This window comes from Drosophila innubila (genome assembly GCF_004354385.1).
Source record: "Drosophila innubila isolate TH190305 chromosome 3L unlocalized genomic scaffold, UK_Dinn_1.0 0_D_3L, whole genome shotgun sequence".
In the NCBI taxonomy this organism is placed as follows: Eukaryota; Metazoa; Arthropoda; class Insecta; order Diptera; family Drosophilidae; genus Drosophila; species Drosophila innubila.
In genome coordinates, this window is record NW_022995376.1 from 18,711,864 (window position 1) to 18,735,490 (window position 23,627).

At 43.9% G+C, this 23,627-nt stretch overlaps 2 protein-coding genes across 9 annotated transcripts; one reads left to right on the forward strand and one right to left on the reverse strand.

Moving 5' to 3' along the window:
* The first annotated feature begins 162 nt into the window (after positions 1–162).
* LOC117789129 (titin) lies at positions 163–21,933 on the forward strand. Of its 8 annotated transcripts, XM_034628184.1 has the most exons (9): positions 163–531; positions 1,147–1,292; positions 3,490–3,579; positions 7,758–8,770; positions 8,839–10,340; positions 15,246–17,220; positions 17,864–18,075; positions 18,149–18,400; positions 18,739–21,933. In XM_034628184.1, exons 2-9 carry the CDS (start codon positions 1,175–1,177, stop codon positions 21,272–21,274), a joined length of 7,698 nt encoding a protein of 2,565 aa, XP_034484075.1. In that variant the 5' UTR covers positions 163–531; positions 1,147–1,174; the 3' UTR covers positions 21,275–21,933. The 8 variants fall into 8 exon arrangements, 7 of the variants coding, with proteins under 7 accessions (XP_034484075.1, XP_034484074.1, XP_034484078.1 ...); XM_034628183.1 differs by lacking the exon at positions 163–531 and having other exon boundaries at positions 974–1,292; XM_034628187.1 differs by lacking the exons at positions 163–531; positions 18,149–18,400 and having other exon boundaries at positions 974–1,292.
* LOC117789132 (negative elongation factor E) lies at positions 21,684–23,365 on the reverse strand. The gene is made up of 4 exons (XM_034628191.1): positions 23,190–23,365; positions 22,597–23,117; positions 22,362–22,528; positions 21,684–22,301 (listed from the first exon to the last, which is right to left on the reverse strand). Exons 1-4 carry the CDS (start codon positions 23,268–23,270, stop codon positions 22,225–22,227), a joined length of 846 nt encoding a protein of 281 aa, XP_034484082.1. The 5' UTR covers positions 23,271–23,365; the 3' UTR covers positions 21,684–22,224.
* Between the last annotated feature and the right edge of the window lie 262 nt (positions 23,366–23,627).

A 23,627-nucleotide genomic window follows, 5' to 3' on the forward strand; every position in this document is an offset into this window, starting at 1 on the left:
ATAAATAGAAATAAAAGCCAATTACAATGCGAAGACTGAGCGAGCGGACGAGCGAGCGTTCGCATGAAAATATCCAACGAGCGTGTGACCCAGCAGTGACAGTCCAAAAAGTAAAAGCTCTCCTCTATAGACAGCGGACAGTGTCGCCAGAGTCGCCACTCAGCCATTTAGTGATTTAGCCATTAGTCGCGCTCGGCACGGCAAACGATCGACGACAATCGACGACCACGACGACGACGACGACGCATGGACGGAACGCGTCGGACTTCCGTGCGCGCTTTTCATTCAGTTTTCAACTCATTTGAGTTCTAAATACTTTACAACTACAAACGCAAAACGAACCCAATATATATATATATTAAAAAAATAACGACACAGCGCCGGCAACTTTTCAACGGAGCTGCCAAAACAGCAGTTGACAAGCAACAGCAACAGTTGAAGCACCAACAGCAGCAGCAGCAACAGCAGCAGCAGCAGCAGCAGCAGCAGCTGACGGCGGCAGCAGCAGCTCGATAAAATCACAAGCAAAAAGTTAGTTACTAACTGAAAATCGTTGAAAGTATTATGTCGCGGTGTCACGTAATGCAAATTAACTATAATAATAATTCAAATCAAACATATCAAGTATACGTAAAAACTTGAAAAGTTTTTTTGAAAAAACCTTTTGTCAAACGCAAGTATACGTAAAAACTTGAAAAGTTTTTTTGAAAAAACCTTTTGTCAAACGCAAGTAAAATAAAAGTGTCTGTGCTGGTGTCAAAAAAATTAAATCACCGCATTAAAAATAACTTGAGAAAATCTTAAATTTAAATATATATATATATATAAACGTATTTATTTTGTGTGTGCAGATACTACATATATTGTGGATAGATATAGATATATATACCTATATCTGTGATTTCAGCGCGCCAAGTAATCAAAGCGACAAAAAAAATAAAAAAAATTAAAACGCTAAGACTGTGCGGGTGTGCGAGTGTACGAGTGTGTGTGTGTGTTAGCTTTTTGCCAAATGTCACTTGTGGCGACTGTGCGTCATTCAACGCATGTGTGTGTGAATGTATGAATGTGTGTGTGTTTGTGAGAACATAAAACATAGATAAATGATATATATTTATTTTACTTCAACGCGCGTGTCTTTTGTAGCTCAAGTTAATATACAGTCAGCCAACAAATGGAGTCCAGCAACAACAATAACAATAGCGGCGGCGGATGCGGTAAACGTGGCAAAAAAGGACGCAAATCGCGTAACGCATCCTCAGAGCCAACACAACATCATCCATGGGACGAAGGTAGGCAGCGGCCTTAAAAATTGGCCAAAAATGAATGATTAGTTTGTGTAGACATTGCGCATACGCCGCGTGGGCGAGTAAAAGTACTGAAGAACTGCACTAAATAAAAGTATCACTTAGATACTTATTTAAAATATTACTAATTATAATGTGAATGGTCTATCTTCTTCTCATTTTGAATTGCGGCCAAAATATTTCAGATCAAAGTTGGCGTCGATTATGCATATACAAGTACAATCGAGTTCTTAGTTAAAAATTCAGCGGGAATGTTGAAACAACCATGGATTACTGTGTGTTTAAACTATGAATATATTCAACTTATTTGACTGCTCAGAAGATTTTCAAATTCTTAGTTGCAGTCGCTACTATCAGCTGAGAGATTGTTTATTATTATAGCTGCAATTTGTTTTCGATAGCTGACAAAGAGAATGCATGCTGTGGTGTCTTGAATATGATTTCCCTTTCAGGTTTTTAGCTTTTATGAATAACTTGGCAACTGTTTAGACACAGCTAAAGTGTTAGAAGGTTAAGGGGGAACGACAGCATCGTCTCGACTCGTATGGGAACTGACAAACGGGTTTTATTGTCTGTGTTTATTTTTTTTTGTCTTGGGTGTTGCTGAATTTTGCCGTTACATCAATCAAAATTCAAATGAGCTAGAAAATTAATGTGATCTATGGTTGCACCATTCTCTAACGAAAGTGAAAAGCCTGTGTCTGCCACAATCAGGGCTAATAAAAAAGCATTTTCACTTGAGAAAAGCCTCACAAAACTGCAGCGTTCTGATTGCCACTTGAGAAGATAGAAAAACAGCTGTATGTTGATTTTAGTATGAGTGGAATCCGGATCCATGTCAAATTGCACTGGCAGACCAAAAGCAAGGCACGTAGACCAGCTGAGAGCGTCATATAAGCCAACACAAAAAAGCATATGACCAGGCTGTAACTCTTATCTTATCGCCAGTACAAATAACGTCTATCTGTTGGCTTGACTTTGAGATAAGATTTGACGCAATTAGCGGCATGTCTATAGAAATTTTTTGGTTTTAGTTGCGCAATTCTATTTGAGCTATTTATGGTTGTGACGTTTCTGACAAGGGAAAGCCTCGCGAAGTCGTTTAATACCAATGCTCACTTTTTCAATTCATTAAAGAAAGCTAAAGAAATATAAAAACCACAAGCTTATAACTCATAAGCTTATAACTATCAGATTTGCATTGATAATTAGCAAAAAAGTTCCTTGGATTGTTTAATAATATTGATTACTGATTACTGATTAGATCGAAAAGTATTGCATTTTAAATTATTTATAATATTGATTACTGATTAGATCGAAAAGTATTGCATTTAATATTATTTATATGCCGCAATAAACCAAAGTTCAAAGATTAAAGAGAAGTGCAATTTGATTATGCAAAACTATAAATACGTTTCAAAGAATTTCAAATATGAGTACAGATTAATATTCTTAGTACTTATATTCAAATTTTCTTTCCATAAATATTGCTACAGAAAGAATTTTTAATATGGGTATAACTTGTTGGAATTTTAACTTTCTAATTCCTATATTCCAATATATTCGTTGACAATTTTAAAAACTGGAGGATTGAATGCAAAATTGACTCTCCTGATTAAAAACAACTAAAAATATTATTGTAAAAAGCCTTCTTATTCTGAATATAAATTCACATTATTATTACTTATTCCTGTAATATCAGGTCACCAAATAAAGAAATTTAAATACAAAATTCCTATTGTTTTTATTTAAAAAACTCTTCTCAAACTAAAAATATTCTTTAAAGTATAATTAATATGGAATTCGCAGTTCTAATTATAATGCTGAAATTTACTCTTTAACTCATACAAATGAGACGACAAATATTAAAATTCACATTCCTGTTATTTATGTTAGAGTACGCTCTCAACACTAACAGAATGTGCTAAAATCTTGGGGCAACGTTATGCTTCTAATCAATTTGCCACTCTGTTCAAACTCTCCATTGATTAGCATCCAACGAAATATGACTCAGGTGGGCTGTATATAAAGTACGGTTACGGAACCGAAAACGAGAACTTGTTCAATCAATAAAAGACTTTACTAATGGACATTTGATTGATTTGCAATTAGCATCAAATTGCAACAGGGCAGCAGCATCACATGAGCCCAATGTTAACAAAAACTATTGACCTAATTACAGGCAGCAGAACAACGGCATCAGGAGGAGCAACAACTGTACCAACAATGACAACTTTAACCCGATTTCTGGTTTGCATGGCTCCTGTGATTGGTAATCGAACAGACTCTACTTTATCTTTGGGATTATTTGGACTATGTTGTTGTCTCGCTGTTTATTCACATTCATTCATGAACTACTCATACACAAAATGTTGCTGGCAACATGCGTGTGGTGTGTTTACAAACATTTCACGGCGAGAAGATTATCTTCTGCTTATGTTCCATGGCATAAAGAACTGTATTTATGTGCTACGTTGTCTTGTCATTGAATGCATTATATACATACATACATATATCTATATCTGTTCACATGTATACACATACTTTATTTATACACATTTCGGTGTGTGTGTGTGTGTTATTGTCTTGTGGCCAAAGTTGCCTTTGCCTTTACTTTTAGTATTCGTCGTGATTTTCATCTACCATATGTGTTGAATACTGAGCGTATACGTTATATTTTGTGCTTGTTTGATTTTTGATTTTCATACTGCGTCTGTTTCCTCTTCTGTTCCGTTTTCTTGTCGTCGTCGTCTTCTGTCAATTGTCGTCGTGTGCTCTTGTTGTTTTTGTTTGGAACTAATCGTCAAATCTGACGTAAATAGAAGAGAACATGCATATCTACAAATTTACATGCACACATACATATATTTGTGCATGTGTGTGTTCTTTGCTGGCAATGTTGCCCTGAACTATATTTATAGGTACATAAATTAAAAATGCCAACAAGTCCAGTCAAGGTCATCATATTGTTCAAGTATTCGTTGTTGTATTTGTTTAGACATAAAGCGGCCATTAAAATGTACTAAAATATTATTTAAGAATTGTCTAAGTTTATACGAAACTTGTGCTGAAATACAAAGTGCAAGTTTCACTCAAAAACCCGAACGAAAATTGCAATAATTAAGCGGCATTCGAGAACAATAAAGACTAGAGACTCGGTTGAACAACAACCAAATTGTAATTGCAATTGTGTCACAAAATTTATTTTCAAACAAGCAAAAAAGAAAACAGACAAACAGATTTTGTTCGCCGGGCCGCACCGGGCAGCAGCTCGGACAGCAGGCATAAAATCAACATAACGCATACGCAATGTGTGCCAGTTTCTGAACACGAACAAAATTGCGCGCTGCCTCTTACACATTGCTTTAATTCCTGTTGAATAATAAATATTAGAGCGTTTTAACAGGCAAATGAATAATTCGAAGAACTTATTTGAGTTTTTGGCATTTTAAATAAAATAAATCGAGTCGATTTAAAGCCTTGATAGCGCCCTATGCGTTCCGATTAAATGGTTCTAAATATAAAGACGCCCCTAACGAGCTGAGCCAAACGACCTTGGATATTGGCTCACCGGCACATGCAACCAGTGGCGAAAGTGCCCTAGCGTCAGTCACATTGCCTCAAAATGCAAAATGCAAAGTGCGTTCGGCTTGGCCTGGTCGTCATCTCTTTCTGGCCAATGGAACTGCTCTGCCATCACTTGCGCATCACTGAGAGAAGCAGCAATGTTAATGAAAACGTCAAACGTCGCTGTTGTCGTTTGCTTCGTCGTTGTTCGACATCGTCGCATTGCTTGTTTTGTTATTAGTTTTTAGTTTTTTTTCTCTGCCGTAGTATTCCAAGCGCGATTAGACGTCGAACATGTGAAGCTCGAGAGGCGGTCGCTGAAACGCCTAACAAATTTATTATTTTATTTTTAATTTAATTTATTTGGTTTTGTTTTTTATTCCGTTAATTTCTTAAATCATCTTTGCAACTTTACGCTGAGTATGGTTTACATTTTCCTCAGCGTTATTGGCAATTATGGTGAGTGAAAAGCCGGCATTTTCATTCATTCGCATGTTACGCAATTTGGTGACAAGCTCCGGCAAAATTCAGAACTCGCAATCAATTGGACAATCATTTGGGCAGCTGCCCTTTGCGTTTGCGAATGTAATTACAACGACTCGACTATTTTTAGAGTTTATTTTATGCGCACGTGTTACGTATACGACACGTTGAACTACACGCGAATTAAACGTTTGCCTTTTTTGGGCTCTTTTTCAGCTTTAAATTGACTCTTGAACTTGTCTTTAGAATTTACATGTTGATTTCTGTATAACAAGGGGAACGAATCACTCGTTTTTGCCCTGAGAAAAATGTCAATTTTCATGCTTGAAAAGTTTTTCTAACAGAAAAGCAAGTCAACAATCTATTTAACTGCAAATAAGTGTATGTGACGACCATGTAAGCCAAGCATGTCAGTTTCGCTCGAATTGTGTTGAAAACTTATTTGTGGATTTATAGAGAACGAATAATAACAAACTGATATGTTTGGAGGGGCAAAGATTTAACTCTCATGCAGGTTGTTGATATGACATATGCTCAAGAAATTTATCTAGAAGAACAAATTTGACTGATAGGCAGACAAACAACATAACAAATTAATTTAAATTAAATATTATAAAGAGCATAAACCCATTGAAAATTGCAGTTAACTATATGCAAAATATTATTAGAAATATTGCAAAATTTTCTTGAATATTCTTAATTATGATATCATAGATATATGAAGTAAATCATTGCTACTTGACTTAAGGTAGCTTAACAATTGTTGTAAGCAAAATAAAGCTGATGCCATAGAATTGCTTAAATTTCTATCATTGCCCACAAATCATTAGCATATTTATAGTATATTGTATATGCAACGAATCATTTGAAATAATTACTCACTCTATACGTCACTGTAGCGCCCACCACCCAATATAGAAATATGTACTTTATGAACACAACTCATCGCCTCTTGTGTGTGGCCCCATTCATAGAAAAGCAGAAGCACAGAGAGAATCGAAAGGCGTAACGAAACAATTTCATTTCGTGGATCTCTAATTTTACGTGATTACGTTAGACATAATTACAAACAGACGCGATTACATACACGTAGAGTGTAACGACGAGTGCAGTAAGAGCATCAACCGTCTAATTTGTTTGTATTTTGAGGCACAAAAAATCAAACATGATATTTCCTTAGACAGCCAAAATTAGGCACTTCAAATGCACTCAGTACCCTAGGGATTTGTAGGGTAGATATGAATCGAATAGATATATTAAAAAAAACTAGCCACTCTTGAGTTTTATTGCAAATATTTTGCATACCAAAAAAAAAAAAAACAAATTAATAAAGTTTTTGAATCAGTGCCAATAATATTTGATTTCCATCATAAAACCAAAATTCTTTTTGTTTTTCGAAATTAAAAAAATGTTCTCATAGGGTATATGAAAGTAGAGCATGGTCAGTAAGTTGAACACTTGTTTTTATTTGTATTTGCAGCGCAGCGCTAAATTAACTATAATGTGAGTTTAAAAATTAAACACAAATTTGTTTACGAGCAGGTCTTGTTGCTGATTTTTCCAGTTGTTATACTAGTTGCTGCTGTAATTGTTTTGTCTGCAGCAAGTTCTTTAACGCGGCCAAAACCAAAACAAAAGCAAAGTGAAGCAAAAGCGAAACAGGCAAAAAGCCAAATTCGAAATGAGCGCAAAATAAAAACTATGGCAAAGAGCAGCATTTTCAAAAGCAAATTTGTTAAGTATTGTTATGTACTCGTATTTTAGAAACCCAAGCAAAGAGTTGAGAAAATCAAAAACTGTTCAGTTGTCTGCTAGGTTGGGGTCTCTCTGGGGCTTTTCACTTGACGCCAGTTGGCCCCGGACAATTTCAGTGCACGGCTCGACAACGCGAACAACGCGCGAGTTCTGAATACATTTCGACAAAATAGTGCAAAAAAAAAAAAATTTAAATAATATTAAATAAATATAAGTTCGATCAAATTTTATTTGTATATAAAATTTGTAAAACGAAAACGAACTAAAAACGAAACTTTCACAAACTGCAGGTTGAACAATTGTGGTAAATATTCGCAAGGAAAAAGGAATACTACGGATTTCGTAATTGAAATACTTTCGAAAACGACCTGAAACGTTTTCGAAATTACTCGTACCAATACATTTGCAACATTTGCAATTCATATCGGAAAACTATCAGCTACTCACATATCTCTCTAGCTTTCTCACAATGTCGCACTTTGTTTAAATTTCTCTCACATTTCTCTTTGTGTTTGTGACGCGTCTTATGTAATTGTCATTGTCGCCGAATGTTGTCTGTTTTCTGCGAAAATGTCTCGTTATTTTTAGCACCTGTTCTCTTGGCATTGTAAGTTAATGTTTTTGTGTGTGATTTGCAACTTGCAGTGTCGCTACCTGGCGCTGGAACTGGCCCCACTGAGCAGCCGACCATACTACTGATCAACGGCATCACCGAGGACTCTCAGGAGAAGCAGAAGCAGTGCAGCAAAGCAGGACTGAAACTTGAGTTGGAGAATAACAACGAGCCTGGGAATAGTCTGCCAAATCCTACACAGACTCACGTGCCCACCACACCAGGAGGATCACATTTGCTGGACTTGGAATCTCATCTGATCGAGGACGTCAATGCAGAGCAAGACGGCGTGGGCATTAATGAGCTAACACCCATTGATCAGGAATTGCAGCAAGGATCATCCAAAGTTGAAGCTGACGGAGCATCGCATGTAATTGAAGTGGAACCGGCGGGTGCCAAAACGAAGCAACCAATAGAAACTCTCGCACCATCGCATCAAATAGCCGAGGTAGACGAGACGGCAACGGCAACGACAACGGCAACGACAACGGCAGGACCAGGAGCAGTCACAGTAGAAGTAGCGGAGGAAGTGCGTCAGACCGCCGAGCAATTGGTGAATGACATTGAACGCGAACTTATCGAAAGTCTTAGCAAAAATGTAGAGCAGTCCAAAGTTGAGCAGGACAAGCAGCTCAAGGGAGAACTCTCGGAACTGAACTCGCTCTCCAAACAGGTGGATGCCCAACTGAATGAGCTGACCAGCATTCTCAAGAGCAAACCACAGCCGGAGATTGTATTGGAGCAGCTGGCCGGAGAGCCAAAGACAACAAAAGTCGCTGCCAACGAACTGAAATTGGTTGAAGTGCCCACACCCAAGTCGGAGGCAGAGGAGCAACAACGCAAGGAGTTCATTGACTCCCTGCCACAAATTGAGCAAGATCGCCTTAATACTCACTCGGATGCGGATGCCAAGCGTCTCTCGGCGGACTGTAAACGAGAGTATTACCAGTCGTTGAAGAAGTATCTGCTCCAGAACAGCCAGGATAGACCACCTGTGCCTCTGCAAACCTATCGCTGGGAGGATCTTAGAAGAGCCAAAGATCGGGTATGTCTTTATCTATTTATTTTTTTATTGGGCTACCCCTTTAAACAAATGTATTTCTCTTTTGGTAGGGTGGCTATCCCTGGACGCATCTTTACAAGCGCCCCTTGGGACCTGATGAGGAGCCGGAGATTGTCCTCCTACTGCGTAAATCACAGGAGCTTCGCTTCAAGTCCGAGTCACCCAAGTCATTGAAGAAGGTGCGCTACGACGAACAGGTATTAGTCAAAGAGACTGAGCGCTATATACAGGATCTGTCGGAGGACGAGGTGCCAACACACACAGACGACAGCAGCGAGGAGTCTGAGGATTCGGACAGCGAATCAGAGCGCGAACCACACAACGAAGACGCTCTAAGCGAGTGCATTTCCTGCGTCTCCGATTCGGTACTTGCAGTCGGAGGACGGGCTAAGCCAAGGAAAACCAATCGGTTGGCCCACATCCGTGATCTTATCAGACGCAGGCGCAGTGGACGCACTCAGGACGACGCACAATCTCTGCCGGGTAACTCGGCCAATCCTAGCAGACAAAACAGCCTACACGAATTAGCCCCACCTCCGGGTCCATTAATCCCGACCACAAGCACAGAGAAGCCCCAGAAGAAGCCCAAGAAAAGCTACGACATTATGAAGAAGCTTAAGAGCTTGGCGGAACGCCAAAAGAAACGTTTGAACATCAAACGCATCACGCTCAAGAAGGAAGATAAGATTGTCCTGGGCGAGCAGCAAAAGATTATGAAGCTTAAGGCCTCGCCAAAATCGACTCGTGGCGAGATTGCGCACTTTATAGAGAAGCAGGATTCAGATGATATTCTAGAGCTGGTTGAGTATGATGAGTCACCCTGCCGGAAGCGCAACAAGGAAGAGGATCAAGAGGAGCTGCCCAGCACAAGTGCAGCGAGCGTCCCAAAGCCGGATGAAATTATTGAGTTGCCTGTGGAACAAACCAAGACTGAAGCACCCACTCTAGAAGTCACCGAGCCTGTCGCAGAGACTGTAGAAGAGTCGGTCGAGAAGTCGATCGAGAAGTCGACTGATCAGTCGGTCGAGTTTGAATCTCCACCCAAGAAAACTCCTCGCCTGCGTCGTGAACATGTCTACGAGGAGATCGGACAGGGTGAGCCTCAACTTCCGTTGGACCAACCCATTATGGAGCTTGATGCACTCAAGAAATCGTTAACGCGTCAAGATCATTTGACCGTGGATGATATTGAAGCTGCCAAACCTGTGCCTTTGGACAGAATGGGCAGCAGCGAGGAGGATCAGGTGGCTGCCGCAGCTGCAGAGAAATCGGGAGCACTGTTAGCTCCACTTTCATCCATAGACTCCACTTCCTCGGATGAGGATCGTGCGCGCCTGGCGCAGTTGCCCCCCTTGGCTGAGGAAAGCGATGAGCCTGTGGAGGTTGTCGAATTGCGACCCGCACTGAAAAAGGAAGCATCTCCTGCACCCTCCGATAAGAAGGTGACCTTCTCTCACGTCGAAGATGAGGCCGAGCCACACCGTGAGGACATTGAACTACCCGAAGATGTCCTGGAAGCAGCCTCGAATGCGGCCAAATCGAAAGGCGATAGGTAAGTGTAAAGGGAAGAGTATCTAAAAGTATCCTAGGCATAACACTAACATACAGCACAAAACAACGCTGCCGATTGACGCGGCTGTTGCCTCATCCGTCTTGCAGAAACCCTAACCTAATTGACTTGCTTTTGAAATTGTTACTAACCCTCTTGCCGGGAGATCGTGGTGCGGGTTCCGGCGGCAAGCGACGGCGTCCTCGCACCTTCCGTCACACGCACCGAAAGCCATACTACCAAGATTACCACTACACAGACACCACAACACACAAAAGCACTCAGAGTAAGCACACAGTCACCACTTGGACGCTTTGTTGCTGCCGCAGCAGAGGCGCCACTAACCATTATTGGTGAAGGGGTATTGAACTGGAGACGGCTCTTTAGGTGATCTAACATGATATAGACCCAAGGTAAGACCTACATAAATGGGAACTGTGCTCGTCTGTAATTGTCCCTCTAATACAATGCGGTGTTGGTAACTCACGAATTCATTGGTGAACGTCAAAGGAAAGTTATATCCTTGTTCCTTTATATATAGCTTAAAAATTAAACATTGTAGAATTACAATTACTGCCAAGTTTAAAATTCATTCTTTTAAGTAAAGACAATTTAAATAACAGAATAAACAAATTCTGTCATGTTTGCTATTACATTTACTTAGTTTTAAGCTAAGTAGTGTAATTACACTAGTTGACAAAGAATTCAAATTAAACCAAAAGAAATAATTTTAATTATTACTTGCTTCAAAATTCTTATTCTAATTCTAAACTGAAGACTAACGTTAAATTATTCGATTTATAAAGTTATAATCAAGGCTGCAAACCTCAAAAAAAATTTTAAAAGTTCGGTTCGGCGGTTCGAGCCATAGAGAAAGACATCAGTTCGGTTCGCGAATTGGCTTATATACCCCCTAAACCCAGGGTTTGGGTTGGAACCTTGGTTCAATTTCATACAAAAAAATATTTTTATTGCTATAAATTTTTCTCTACATGTAACACATTTAAATATGACTTTTTTCAATCCAAAGTCTCAATTTATGTACTTAATTTTTTACGAACCGAACCTTATATTTTAGAAAGCGGTTCGGCTTAGTAAAGTAAATAATTTCAAGGGTTCGGTTCTTGATCCGGTTCAGGCTGATTAAAAAACCCGAACCGAACCGGTTCTACGAGGTACGGCTCAGACCCGGTTTGCAGCCTCGATTATAATTACATTTTTATTTACATTGTATATCAATCTCGTAAGTCATGATTAGTAAACGACTTTATTCTTTGCTTAAGTACAAAAATTAGCTCGGTATGGTGTTTGCATATAAAACAAAATTCGTTTGTTGTCTAGTTTAAGTGCTGCCACTGTGGCATGAACTCAACTGATCTGAAATGAAACGCTTTAAAGGTCAACGAATGACAAGAAGATTTCCGGCAGGCAGCGACGCATTGCTCAAAATAGAAACACAAAGTGCAGGCCAAGCAATTGTTACTCCTGCTCTGCTTTAAACAGATCCCAATTATGAACAAGCAGCGATTTCGTAGTTGCCGTCGCCGTCGCAGTCGCAGTCGCAGTCAACGTTGGCGCAGAATTGGGATCTCGACTATGCAGAATATATAGAAACAACAAGGAAACCAAGACAAATGCAAAACTAATTCATGTCGCCATTGTACATGTACATACATGTACATGTGTTTATGTGTGTCTTTTGCTAATTTTAAAAGAACAACATTTTCATCTTTCGAAAAATTTCGTAAAATTTGTGTCGCGCAAAATGAAAAAGCTCTCAGTCCTGGCCGAAAATCGCAACGATGTAGACACGTTCGCGCTACGACAAACGGCGGTCTCAAAGTTAATTTCAAAAAAATAAAGACAGAACTAAGTCAATATATAGCAAGATAGGTTTAAATTGAATTGGCTTAAACTAAGCAGCAGCTCTTAGCTGGAGGGCAAAACTGAATGCAGCCCCTAGTAAAGGGAAAAGCTCTAGAAGAATTTTCAGTTGTGCGAAAAAAAAAATAATAAATAGAAAATTCAATGTCCAATCGCAGCGGCGGCGGCTGCTTTGGTGATGCTTAAAAATAGCCAACGATCTCGAACCACAAAACGACAACGAAACTAAAACGAACAAAAGCGAAAAGACAACAACAACAACAACAACAAAAATAATAACAACAACGAGGCAGTCGGAGACGGATAACGGATTACCAGGGCCAAGTAAATAGGCATCATCAGCTGCTGGCACTCGTCTGATTAATTTTGATTCATTCGATTATCTTCGGACCATGCTCAATTCACGTCGCTCGGCCTCGGTGGGTGCGTTGCCCGCGGAGAAGAAGCACTTTGTGTCGCGGGTCGAGAGTGCGAGTGGAGCCTCCCTGGACGTTCGTTGTGCCTGTCAGTTCTTTCAGTGCGACTCTCTGCTGCCGGAGCGTGTCAATCCCGTGGACTCGCGACCTTGCTCCCGTCAGGGACAGCACAGTGACGATCAGTTTCATCCCTTCAATCTGCAGCAGGATGATATGTCAAATCATAGCTTTGAGGTGGTTAGCCATGCTGATGTGGCCCCCTCTGTGGATCTGAGTTTCATGGAACGCTATCCGGAGCTGGAACAAACGGCGAAATCACGTGGTCTGGTCGTACGCAGCATCTCGGATGCCACTGAGCCGGAAATGCTGGGCAGTCAAGGTGGCTTTGTTGCCGGTCGACGTCGTCAGCTGTCCATGGGTGGGTTGTCCTCGGGTAGCGTTGGACGGTTTGGCGACAACTTGTCCATGCGCAGTGGCACCTCCTTGCGTCGCATCTCGGCAGGGAATTCCAAGACGGATCTCTACTGCGCCGACATCAACATACCCACAACAATGGGTCGCTCGGCAGGTGGACAACGCTCGGCTAGCGTCAGTCGCCGAACTTCTAATGCGGATCTGTTTCAGGCGAGCATCCTGCCGGGTTCGCTTCAACCGCCACAGCTGAATCTAATCGCAGCCACGCCTACCCCTGGCATGGGAGATCTTCCTCCACAGTTTAGTCCACATCAGCCTTCGCCAGCGCCATCGAATCAGGACTTTCGCAATGCCAAACCGCCTTTGTCTCCGGATTACATGCGTCCCAGCTCGGCCAACAAGGAGAATCAGCATCCTGGTGATACGCTGCCACAGAATAAGCCAATTGACGTCTCACGCTTTGCTGGCGATGCAGTGCGTCCCACCTCGCTATATGAATCGGATTTGAAACCACTGCAAAGTCCTTATCAGCCGACGGTTACGCCCATAGATCCCTTGGCTGAGACTGTCGCAGAACTGGAGCAGATTGCCCAGGAGCATAATATTGTCAATATCAGGGATAATATACAGACGCAGACAAGACGTCCGCCTTCGATTGCCAGCGAGCTGAGTGCGAAGCCGCTGCAGGTGGCCGAGCTGACCAAGATTGAAATTGTCAGCGATATACCCGTTATAGACATCGATGCCCTCGTGCATGGCGAGGAGCTAAAAGCGGTGGAACATCGCAGTCGTAGTCCAAGACCTGCTAGACGTCCCAAATCGCCGCCAGCGCCGCCTGTAGCGATGTCCACACTGCAGCTACCCTCCAGCCGCCCTTCTAGTCCAAGTCAAACACTTCCCCCTACAACCTCCCCCTCTCAAATGCTTAAGCGACAACACACACCCGAGCGTCAGCTCTCCCCGGAACGTCCTACCAAGTGGCAGCCCATGACCGTCTCTCAGCCTGCCACAATTGTAGGCAACATCACCATGCAGGAAGCATCTCCTGAAGTGAAGAGTTCCTACACCTCGCGTTTCAAGAACATGTTCAGCTCGAAGGGTCAAGAGGCACGACAAAAGTCACCGACGCCTCAACACTCTCGCACACCCTCTCCCTTAATGGAAAGATCTTCCTCACCCTATCGGGAGAAATCTCCTTCACCCAGCAAGCTCCTTTCCGTGTTCACCAAGGGAAAGCCTCAGGCCATGTCCATTGTGAGCAGCACAGCGAATGCTATGAAGCGTCAAGAGGCGGAGCCGCTTTCCGTGCGGGTGACTGAAACCTTCTCCCTGAAAGTGGATGACATGGATCAGTACAGCGCTCGTCCGGCGAAGCCAGCAGCACCTCCACCACATGCACAGACGATGTATAGCAGCAGGGAGGATTTTGCCGCCTCTGAGCGAGTCTCAGTGGATATCAGTGAGGCATTTGCTCCTGTGGTCGTTTCCGCAGTGCCAAGAGGAACTATCAGTAGCATTGGCGGAGTCAGTTTCATGGCGGGCAACCGAAATCTCTATTCCAGCGAGATTGAGATGCCTGGTGCGGGTTGGTCGCAGAGCGAATCCGAGTTTCGCAGTTCGAGCAAGGATCCCTCGGTTATTAGCCATGGTAGTCGTCCCCTGATATCCGTGCCTATACACATCTCGGACAGTGGCAGCCAAGTGTATCGTCCTCTTCGTGCGCCGTCGGAGCAACGATATGGTTTGCAGGGGAAATCGGCGTTTAGGGAGCCACGCACACAGTCGCATGATCGCAGTAGCCACTTGACCGGGTCCCAAGATCAGCTCTTTGGGTCGCCGGCTCGCATGACAAAGACGGTTAGTTTTAATTTTGATGAGCGTAAATCGCGCCTCGCGGATTTTGAGTCCAATACGCCCCTAACCCAAAAGCAAAACGAACACAGAGATTTCCTCGAGCGGACATATTTCTCTCGGTAAGCAATGGCTACCCCCAAAACAATCGGCCTCAGCCGATCCCCCCGAACATACATTTTTCCCGACATTCCGAATAGCTACGAATAGTAGGGTGACGGCTTCTCTAACCTTGGCTTGCAACAACAGCAAAACAACATTATACATTAGATCAGCTCATTATCTGTCAGAGATCGCTTGAGACTTTCTTTCTTAATAACACTTTACTCTTGTTCCCTTGCAGTGATCATGACTATGAGCCCGTGGGCGTATCGCCGGCACGCGAGATCGAACCACAGCCGGTATCCGCCCAAAATGGCAGCAGCCTCCAGCAACAGCCACAGCCACAACCCATGGACATTGATTTCGAACTGAGCTCGGCTGGAACAACGCCACGTACCGAATCTCGCACAGACTATGAAATACATACTAGCCAGGTGGATTCGAGCGCTCTTGAGGAGCTACCCCTACAGCCGGAGAATCGTAAGAAGAGTTTCATGGCTTCTGCCCAAGATCGCACTCGGAAGATGCAAGATGGCCTACGCAATCAAGCGGGAAAACTGCGCACTAAGCTGCGTACCCAGCCGAAGCCCAAACCCGTCTCGGGAAGTCCGAAAGCTAAGGCAAAAGAACGCAGACGCTTTGCACCCGAATTCTCTAAGATTAAAATGCCCGAAATCAAGCGTCCCGATATGTCCAAGCTAAAGGATATCAAGCGACCGGAGTTTACCAAGTTTAGCAAGCCCGACATGTCAAAGTTCAAGCTACCAGAAAAGTTCTCCACGCTGAAGCTGCGACGCAGCAAAAGCTTTAAGGAGAATGAAGCGGAGATGCAGGATGTGTCCCCGGAATCACCAACCACAACGGCGGATGCACCTCCCGCTCCTCAGAAAAAGAAGTTTGAGTTCAACTTTGGCACTTATCCAAGGGCTTTTCGCAAGAAGAAGACAGTTGAGGAGCCTGTCCCACCCATGGAGTCCTCGTTAGGCACGGAACGTCAGAGTCTCAGTGTTATTCCCAGCACGGAGACGCAACCATCTCAGACCTCGACGAGCTCACCTCAGGGTGATCGAGGTCCTGGTCCAGTGCGCTCTCGCTGGGCAGATAAGTTCTCCGATGTCAGTTATAATGACAGTGAAGGATCGCGTTATAGACGCTACGGCAGCGAATTGGAAAGCTTCGATAGGGAATCCTCCCTGGAGCGACGCATGAAGGATGACCTGGAAGAGGACACAGCAAGCGAAGCTGTGCCCCAAACCGATATGGGAATTCTGGGAGGTGTCGCCGATAGCAAACAGTTTGCCGAATTCAACGAAGAGAATCGTGCCATACATGAGATCTCCAGTCAGAGAACAAGGGAGTTTAAGCGTCGTCCGATGGTGCACCAGGACTCGGATCTACGTTCGGAAGACAGTCACGATGCCGAAGGTTGGACGGAGAAAGACATACAGAAGAATAAACTGCTGCGTAAAGCCGAATTGGATGCAGAGGCAAGTTACTATAAATACCAAGATTTGCAGGATGCTCAATCCACGGCCAGCTCGGGCAAGAAGGTCGTAATGGAGCAGATCGATGACGATGAGTTCTTCTTACGCAAACGCGGCATATCCGAGGACAACATCCAGTTGCGTCAATACATTAGCGATGCCATTAGGGAAGGCTACGATCTACCCAACGCACTGCAGCACGTTGGTCAGGTCCAACGGGAGCAGGAACAACCCGAAGAGTATGGCGATTATGATGTACCGCCACCAAAACCACGGCGTTTGCATCGCAACTATCGTCCAGACTTTGAGGATTCACAAGAGTTTCAACGCAGTGATTATGGCGATGATCTGTCCATGTCCCAAAATGGCAGCGATTTTCTGCCAAAGCGTCCACTCCGCAAGGCTCGCAGTCGGAGCAAGTACTCCATCGAGGGTAGCCAGGACATCCCCATTGCCGATGGCAGCAGCAGCATTCAGTACTTTGACGATGATGAGGATTATCTCAGACCTCCCACGCACGAGCAACCCACGGAGCCCCAACAGGCACTCAATAATCTAGCTAGCGGTATCCCAGCGTCTGAAGTACCAATCCCACAGCCACGCCCCCAGGCACCACGACGCCAGAAGAAACGCACACGCGACGAGCCATCGGTGGAAAAGGATGCGGACTCGTTCATAAATGGCTTTGGTGGTAGATCAGTATCGAACACCTTTTTGCAGCCACAGGAAGATGTAAGTAGATGACCAATATCTCCTAGATATTACTAGTGATAATAGGACAAACATGAACTTCAGCTACTTTAGCTTCGTGACACGTTAGCTCATCTTCCCTTTTAAATTAATTCTATAAAAAAAACAAGTCAGAAAGGCTATCGTCGAGATCCCGAACATAGGATACCCCTTACTTATTTCAATATATATAAAAGTACTTTAAAGAAATTACTTGTATAACTTGGAATAAATTAAATCGCCATAACTGCCGTTCTACTTGTCCGATCTTGATGCGATTCAGTGGGATAATAGATAATACTAATAGATAACGTTAATTACCAAAAAAAAAAAAGTGTTATCATAAAAAAAATTTAAAACAAACTTCACCTGCGTAGGGTTTATAGAAATCTGTGTGTGGAAGTTTGGTATCTCTATCTCTTATAGTCTCTGAGATCTAGGCGCTCACACGGACGGACAGACAGACAGACGGACAGACAAACGGACAGACACACACATGGCTATATCGACTGGGCTGTTGATGCTGATAAAGAATATATGTACTTTATAGGGTCGGAGATGCCTCCTTCTCCCTGTTACATACATTCCAACGACCCTTTTACTGACTTTTTAAGTAACGGGTATAATAATACATGTTTCTTTTCAGGTAATTGTTTATCGCACTGAGCACGAATATCATCATCATATACCGCTAGCCACGCCCGATAGCTTCACGGACGGAGCCTCGGCCCGCACTCAGCGTTCCGAGGATGAGCGCACCTCACGTGGTGCCGAATCGCTGAGCTTGGATGCACACAGACCAGTGCCGAGAGCAGACGATAAGGAGAAGTTTGTCATCGATATGCTGGAAAGTGATGGGTGAGTCGAGGGTCGCATTCAGTCTCTCCAGCTAAATGTTGCTTAGTGTTGCGCTCTGCTTTCAATCATTTAGCTATGCCGTGGTGCGCAAGGAGCAGGTACCGAAGCCAACACCGCCGGCACGTCGCAAGAAATTCGCCCGCTCGCCTGGGGAACGTTTTGCGACGTTGCCCAGCATTCGGGGATCTCGGGGTTCCCCGCCGCCGGCACGTCCGCCGCCGCCGGAACAGTATACGCCCAGTGAGGATTCACCACTGGTGCCACGTCGCAGATCGGTTGGCAGTCTGGAGGAGATACCAACCACCACAATACTACTCAAGTCAAAGTAAGAATCGCCAAACGCTGCGTCGCTTGCATTGTAATTTTGATTTGATTTCAATTTTGATTTTGATTTGCGACCTTTTCAACTGTCTCGAATGCATTTTTGTTAAGTTTTTTCTTTTCGTTGTTAAGTTGTAGGCTTAAGACGCCATAAGTTAAGACCCAGATACTACTGCTAACTAAACAAAATACCTGATATACATTCAATACACACACACACAAATAAAACCTGAACCTGAAACACGCACAGCTTTTTATTCCTCTTGTACAAGAATTATTTGCCGCTTGCCCAGACCAAGACCAAGCCCAAGTATCTAATGCACCTTAAACCCTATTCCCTAGTTACGCGACATTGCCGGCCGCAATGCCAGATCGACACCAGCAACCGGAGGAGGATGATTACGAGGAGCCGGGAGCACTACAACGACCCGATTCTCCACGTTCCAATTTGCAGTCCGGCGAAGTCATCAACAAGATGAAGTTCCGACCATTGCCGCCGCCGCCACGTCCACCCCGCGAAAGGCGGTCGACACGAGGCGGAAGCGCCTTGGACAGCTACGAGGACAGCGAACGTATAGCCAGTTCATCCACGGCGGACAGTTGTGAGCAGGGCGAGTTCGAGGTGGAGGTGTCCACACAAACGGATCCCCTGCCAGATGATTTTGTGTGCGAGGAGTTTGAGATAACGGAGGACATGAAGGTCATTGAACCTAGACGATCCACTGGCTCAACCGGTAAAATGACCTTGGAAGATGTGATGCGCAGTGTGCAGGCACAAGAGCAGGATGAAGTGGATGGCTCACGTGTCCTTAGCGAGGATGAACAGCTGGCCAGAGGATTGCAGCGTTTCCGCGATGCAAACCAACGCAGCTTATCGGAACGCTCACGTGCATCCTCTCAAGCGGATCGCTCCAAGTCGCTGAGTCGCCCACAGACGCCGTCCTCAGCGGTGATCATCGAGAGACGCGTCCCAACGCCAAGTCTCAGTGCAGGAGAAGCCGATGAAATGGTGCAAGCATCGCTTATTGTGCGTCCCATTAGCGCCGCGGATCTGGAGGATGACGAACTACGTCGCGAGGAAGAAGAACTGCGACGTGAGGGTCTGCTCTCAGATAGCTCCGTGCAGAGCAAATCGGATGTGGAAACAGCTGGCGAGGAGGAGGAACACGGCGAGATTGCGCTAAGCGATTATGCAGCTAGTTCAGCGGACTTGGATGCAGCTGTGGAACAGTTGCAACAGGCTCACCTGGAGAGTGACTATGACAGCAAGCTGGAGGATGATGAAGTGGAGCGTACATTGCGAGACAGCGAATACGATGAGGAGGATGAGGATGCTGGTGAGAAGTACTCGGATCACTACGATGAAGAAGAAGACACACAAGAGAACCAGCAACGCATCGACCAGGAGCTGGATGAAGCCCTGGAAAAGGAACTACAAGAGGAAATGGAAAAAATGCTGGCTGAGTACAGAAAAACAGAGCCAATCCAGGAGAAGACACTCTCGGAGGCTGAGCAGCCTCAATCCGAGGGAGAGCAAGCGCTATCCGAAGTGGAGCAGACGCCATCTGAAGTGGAGCAGGCGCTATCTGAAGTGGAGCAGCCTACATCTGAGGATGAACATACACTGCCCTTGGAGAAGCAACAGACTAAAGTCGAGGAGCCCATCGTAATCAAGGCCGTCACCAGTGAACCCACTGAGGCCGAAGTCAGTTTTAAGTTCGTAGCTACATTACCCACCGAACCCGCTACCGACTACAGCCAGGAAGTGGAGGAAGAGGAAGAGGAGGACGAGGAAGTTCCGATTCCTCTACCGCCACCACGTCGCAAATCCACTACTGTGCTGGAGCCAACCACCAGCACCACGTTGACCATTGCAGAGCAGACCATACGTGAGGTTACGCCCGTGCAATCCCTGCAATCCCCACCATCACCATCACCCCAATTGCCCAGTCTCCTCACGGAGTTGGAGGTGGAGCGGTTGCGAGTACATGCACTGCAGGCTGGACAGATCCAAGTCTCCCAGTTGCACGGCGGTCAAGTAAGTGCAGATGAATTGGCCTGCAAATCGGGTCAACTTGTGGTGCAAAACATTGAGCTGCCGCCTGGATTCATTGATGACATTGTGGAGCGCGTGAAGGAGCAGCGTCCATCGCTGCTGACCACAGAGACACAGACGAGCCGACAACCGAGCAGTGAACCCGCCGCTGACGATGTGGAGGCACCCATCAAACCACCACGTCAGGTCAAGGGCGTCGAGTCAACGGGTCAAAGCAATCTCGATGAACAGACTCAGACAGAAGCCGGCATGCTGCCATTGCCACCACCACCAGCTGTGTATCCTAGCGTAGAGTACTTGCAATCCCTGGCACCTCTGGCCTTTTACAATTTGCAGCGCAGCGCCGAAGCTGAGCAGGCAGAGGCTGCAGCTCCCGCCTCGGAACGGAAGGCACCACACAAGTGCCGACGTCGCCATGTGCAGGAGCAGCTTCATCATCAGGAACACGACTCCGACTCAGAGCTTGAGGAGCAGTTGGTGGAACGTCCTCGTTCTCGATCCCGTCGATCACGCACGCGCAGCGCCACACAACCGCTGGAAGAGTATGATGAGGATCAGCCTAAGACGGTGGCGCAGGCTGGTCGACAGTTCATCTCCGCTTGCAGTCTGGAGTTGGTCAACATAATCAATCAGTTGACGCACTTTGTGCGCGGCGATGTTGTCTTGGAGGCGGCTCAACAGCCCAGAAACATATCCGCACTCATGATGCTCTTCATATTGATAACCTTTGGTGTGCTCATCTTTTTGTTGACGGGTCACCAGGTGCACACACATCACTGGGATTACTTCAATCCGCCTGGCAATGAGGGCAGGCAAACGTGAAAAGAGCTCCCCAATCTTTGGACATCAGTTGATGAGTTTTTGAGGGATGCCAAATGATGCTTGGGCAGTTTTGCATTTTGGAGCATGAAACGAATTTAAAAGCGGCCAGAAGTGACCGCTCGAAACCAAAGGCCTTAACCTTAATGATATAACTACATACTAACTAACACACAAAATATATACTTTAGGAAGGATATGAAGTGGGCGGAAGGCTAAAGGGGAGTTGCCATTGATACTAGTCACAGATCCACAGAGTCACAACAATTCAATCGAACAACAAATCCCAGTTCAGTCATCAATATACCAACAATATCTCTTAGTACTAACTAACCAAAGTACATCATTTTTTTTGTACATCATTACCTACAACAATAAGAACAGCAGCAGCAACGATTCTGTATTAAATATGTACTTAAACTAAGTGTAAATCATTTATTTGCCCCAAAAAGGCTCAAGTTTGTTGGCGATCGACACACAGTCTACTTATTTATGAATTTATTATAATGTTACAAATATGTTTGCTCATTTTTCTATATTGCATACGCGTAATAATTTTGACACAAAATGATAAAGTGAAGAAAATCAATTGTTAAGAGATCCGATTGTTGTTTATTTAAGACCCAAAGTAGGTACAATATATTTGTTTAACTTCACAAGAATTGATGGAATCGTTTAATTTTCTTTTATTAGACTTAATTCAATTGAAATGCAAGTACTTTGCAAGATGGTGAGCGTATGTAAGTACATTATATAACATATATACTTATAGAAGCGTATTTTCAATAAAGCAAAAATCTATTTATGATGATTTCTGTTTTTGTTATAAAAGGGAATATGAAATAAAAATAAACTTACAATATTTAAAATGTGGAAAGAGTGGACAATAAAGTGCAAATTGGAAAGGAAATGAGGTAATATATCTAACTACAGGTGTGACTATGCTAAGTTGTTTACATAAAGAAATCTTCATTATATTGAACCATTTGTCGCTGATCCTTGTGACTTCCTTTTTGTGATTTACTCGCCGCTGCAATTAAACGGAATATTATAACAGAAATTGTAAAATAATAACAAATCGATTGTTTACCGATGGAGGACCAAACTGCTGAGGAGGATGCATCGTTAATGGGCTCAATTTGCGGCTGACGACGCGCCAACTGAACCTGGAGGACGATGCCATTGACGCTTTTGCCGTGCATTTCGGCAATTGCACGATCTGCAGATTCCGGTTTTGCAAATGAAACAAATCCACGACTGTAAGCAATTACAAATAATTAAAAAAGATATTTATCTGCATCTGCACTTAAAATCAGCAAGTTTACCTCTTCTCAATTTCCATGGAAACGTTGACAATGGTGCCGTAGTCATTGAACGTTTTCTTAAGGAATTCTTCCGTAACCTTGTTGCCCGACACGAAGATTGTATTACCAGCTCGCGGTTTTTCCGGTTGTGCCGTATCCAGCGTCGCCTTTTCCGTCAACCCGCGCTCCTCGCGATCCCGTTCCGTTGCAAAGTGTTGATATAAATTCTGACGGCGTGGCTCTTCTTTTATTATTTCGCTGATTATTGTCTCCTGCGCCACATCGTTTTGTGTCGATGAAAAGGGTTGGTAGGCAGCTACGCTCGTTTCCGATGTGGACCGCTTGGCACGCTCTTGACCCTTGGGACGCTTAAATGAGGTTTGGTCCTGTTTGGTTTGTTGTTTTTGTATTGCGGGAATGGCGCCACTTTTGATTAGCTTGCGTGCTACTTCCCGTGCATCACGCGCGTCTGTTGGGCGCTTTAATGTCAAGGCGCTCTCGGGCTCCTGTTTTGGCGCTTTGTGGGCTTGCAATGCCTTTTTCTTTATGAAATAAGACAATTCGAAAAGTTAAAGTAAATAAAGGTCAACAAAGAGGCATTGCTGGTTACAAACCTTTTTCTTCAATTTTTGATATTTCGCTTGCAGCATTTGCTCCTCCTCCGTCAGGTTATTTGGAAAGTGTATGTAAACCATTTTAAACAGTTCGCCCTTCTTATTATATTAATTTTGCTTAAAGAATGTAAATAAATATTAATTTTAGTTGCCTTCGTTGGTTTTAGTGCTGCCAACTTTTTAGTAGCAGTAGAAGTGCTGCAAACTTGTTTTAATAACCATGCCGCAACAAAAAACGGGCTGGCAGGCTTGGTTCGTTGATTATTAGATCAGTTTGGTCCACAGCAGAGCTACCAGATCATGGTAAATTTTAAAATTATGGCATCACCACAAATGTTAATTGATTAATGTTAATTCCATTTAAATTGGTTGTCGTTTTTTAACACATCTAAGAAAATTTATTTTTGTGACGTCAATTAACGTTAAAAATTTAATTAA

Bases quoted from the DNA above. Each gene is read 5' to 3' on its own strand.
- LOC117789129 (XM_034628184.1), top strand. From the start codon at position 1,175: ATGGAGTCCAGCAACAACAATAACAATAGCGGCGGCGGATGCGGTAAA. The intron at 3,580-7,757 runs GTAATCGAACAG...TGCAACTTGCAG, and splicing joins TTGCATGGCTCCTGTGATTG to TGTCGCTACCTGGCGCTGGA. The intron at 8,771-8,838 runs GTATGTCTTTAT...CTCTTTTGGTAG, and splicing joins TTAGAAGAGCCAAAGATCGG to GGTGGCTATCCCTGGACGCA.
- LOC117789132 (XM_034628191.1), bottom strand. From the start codon at position 23,270: ATGGTTTACATACACTTTCCAAATAACCTGACGGAGGAGGAGCAAATG. The intron at 23,118-23,189 runs GTTTGTAACCAG...TATTTCATAAAG, and splicing joins ATCAAAAATTGAAGAAAAAG to AAAAAGGCATTGCAAGCCCA. The intron at 22,529-22,596 runs GTAAACTTGCTG...AATTGCTTACAG, and splicing joins TCCATGGAAATTGAGAAGAG to TCGTGGATTTGTTTCATTTG.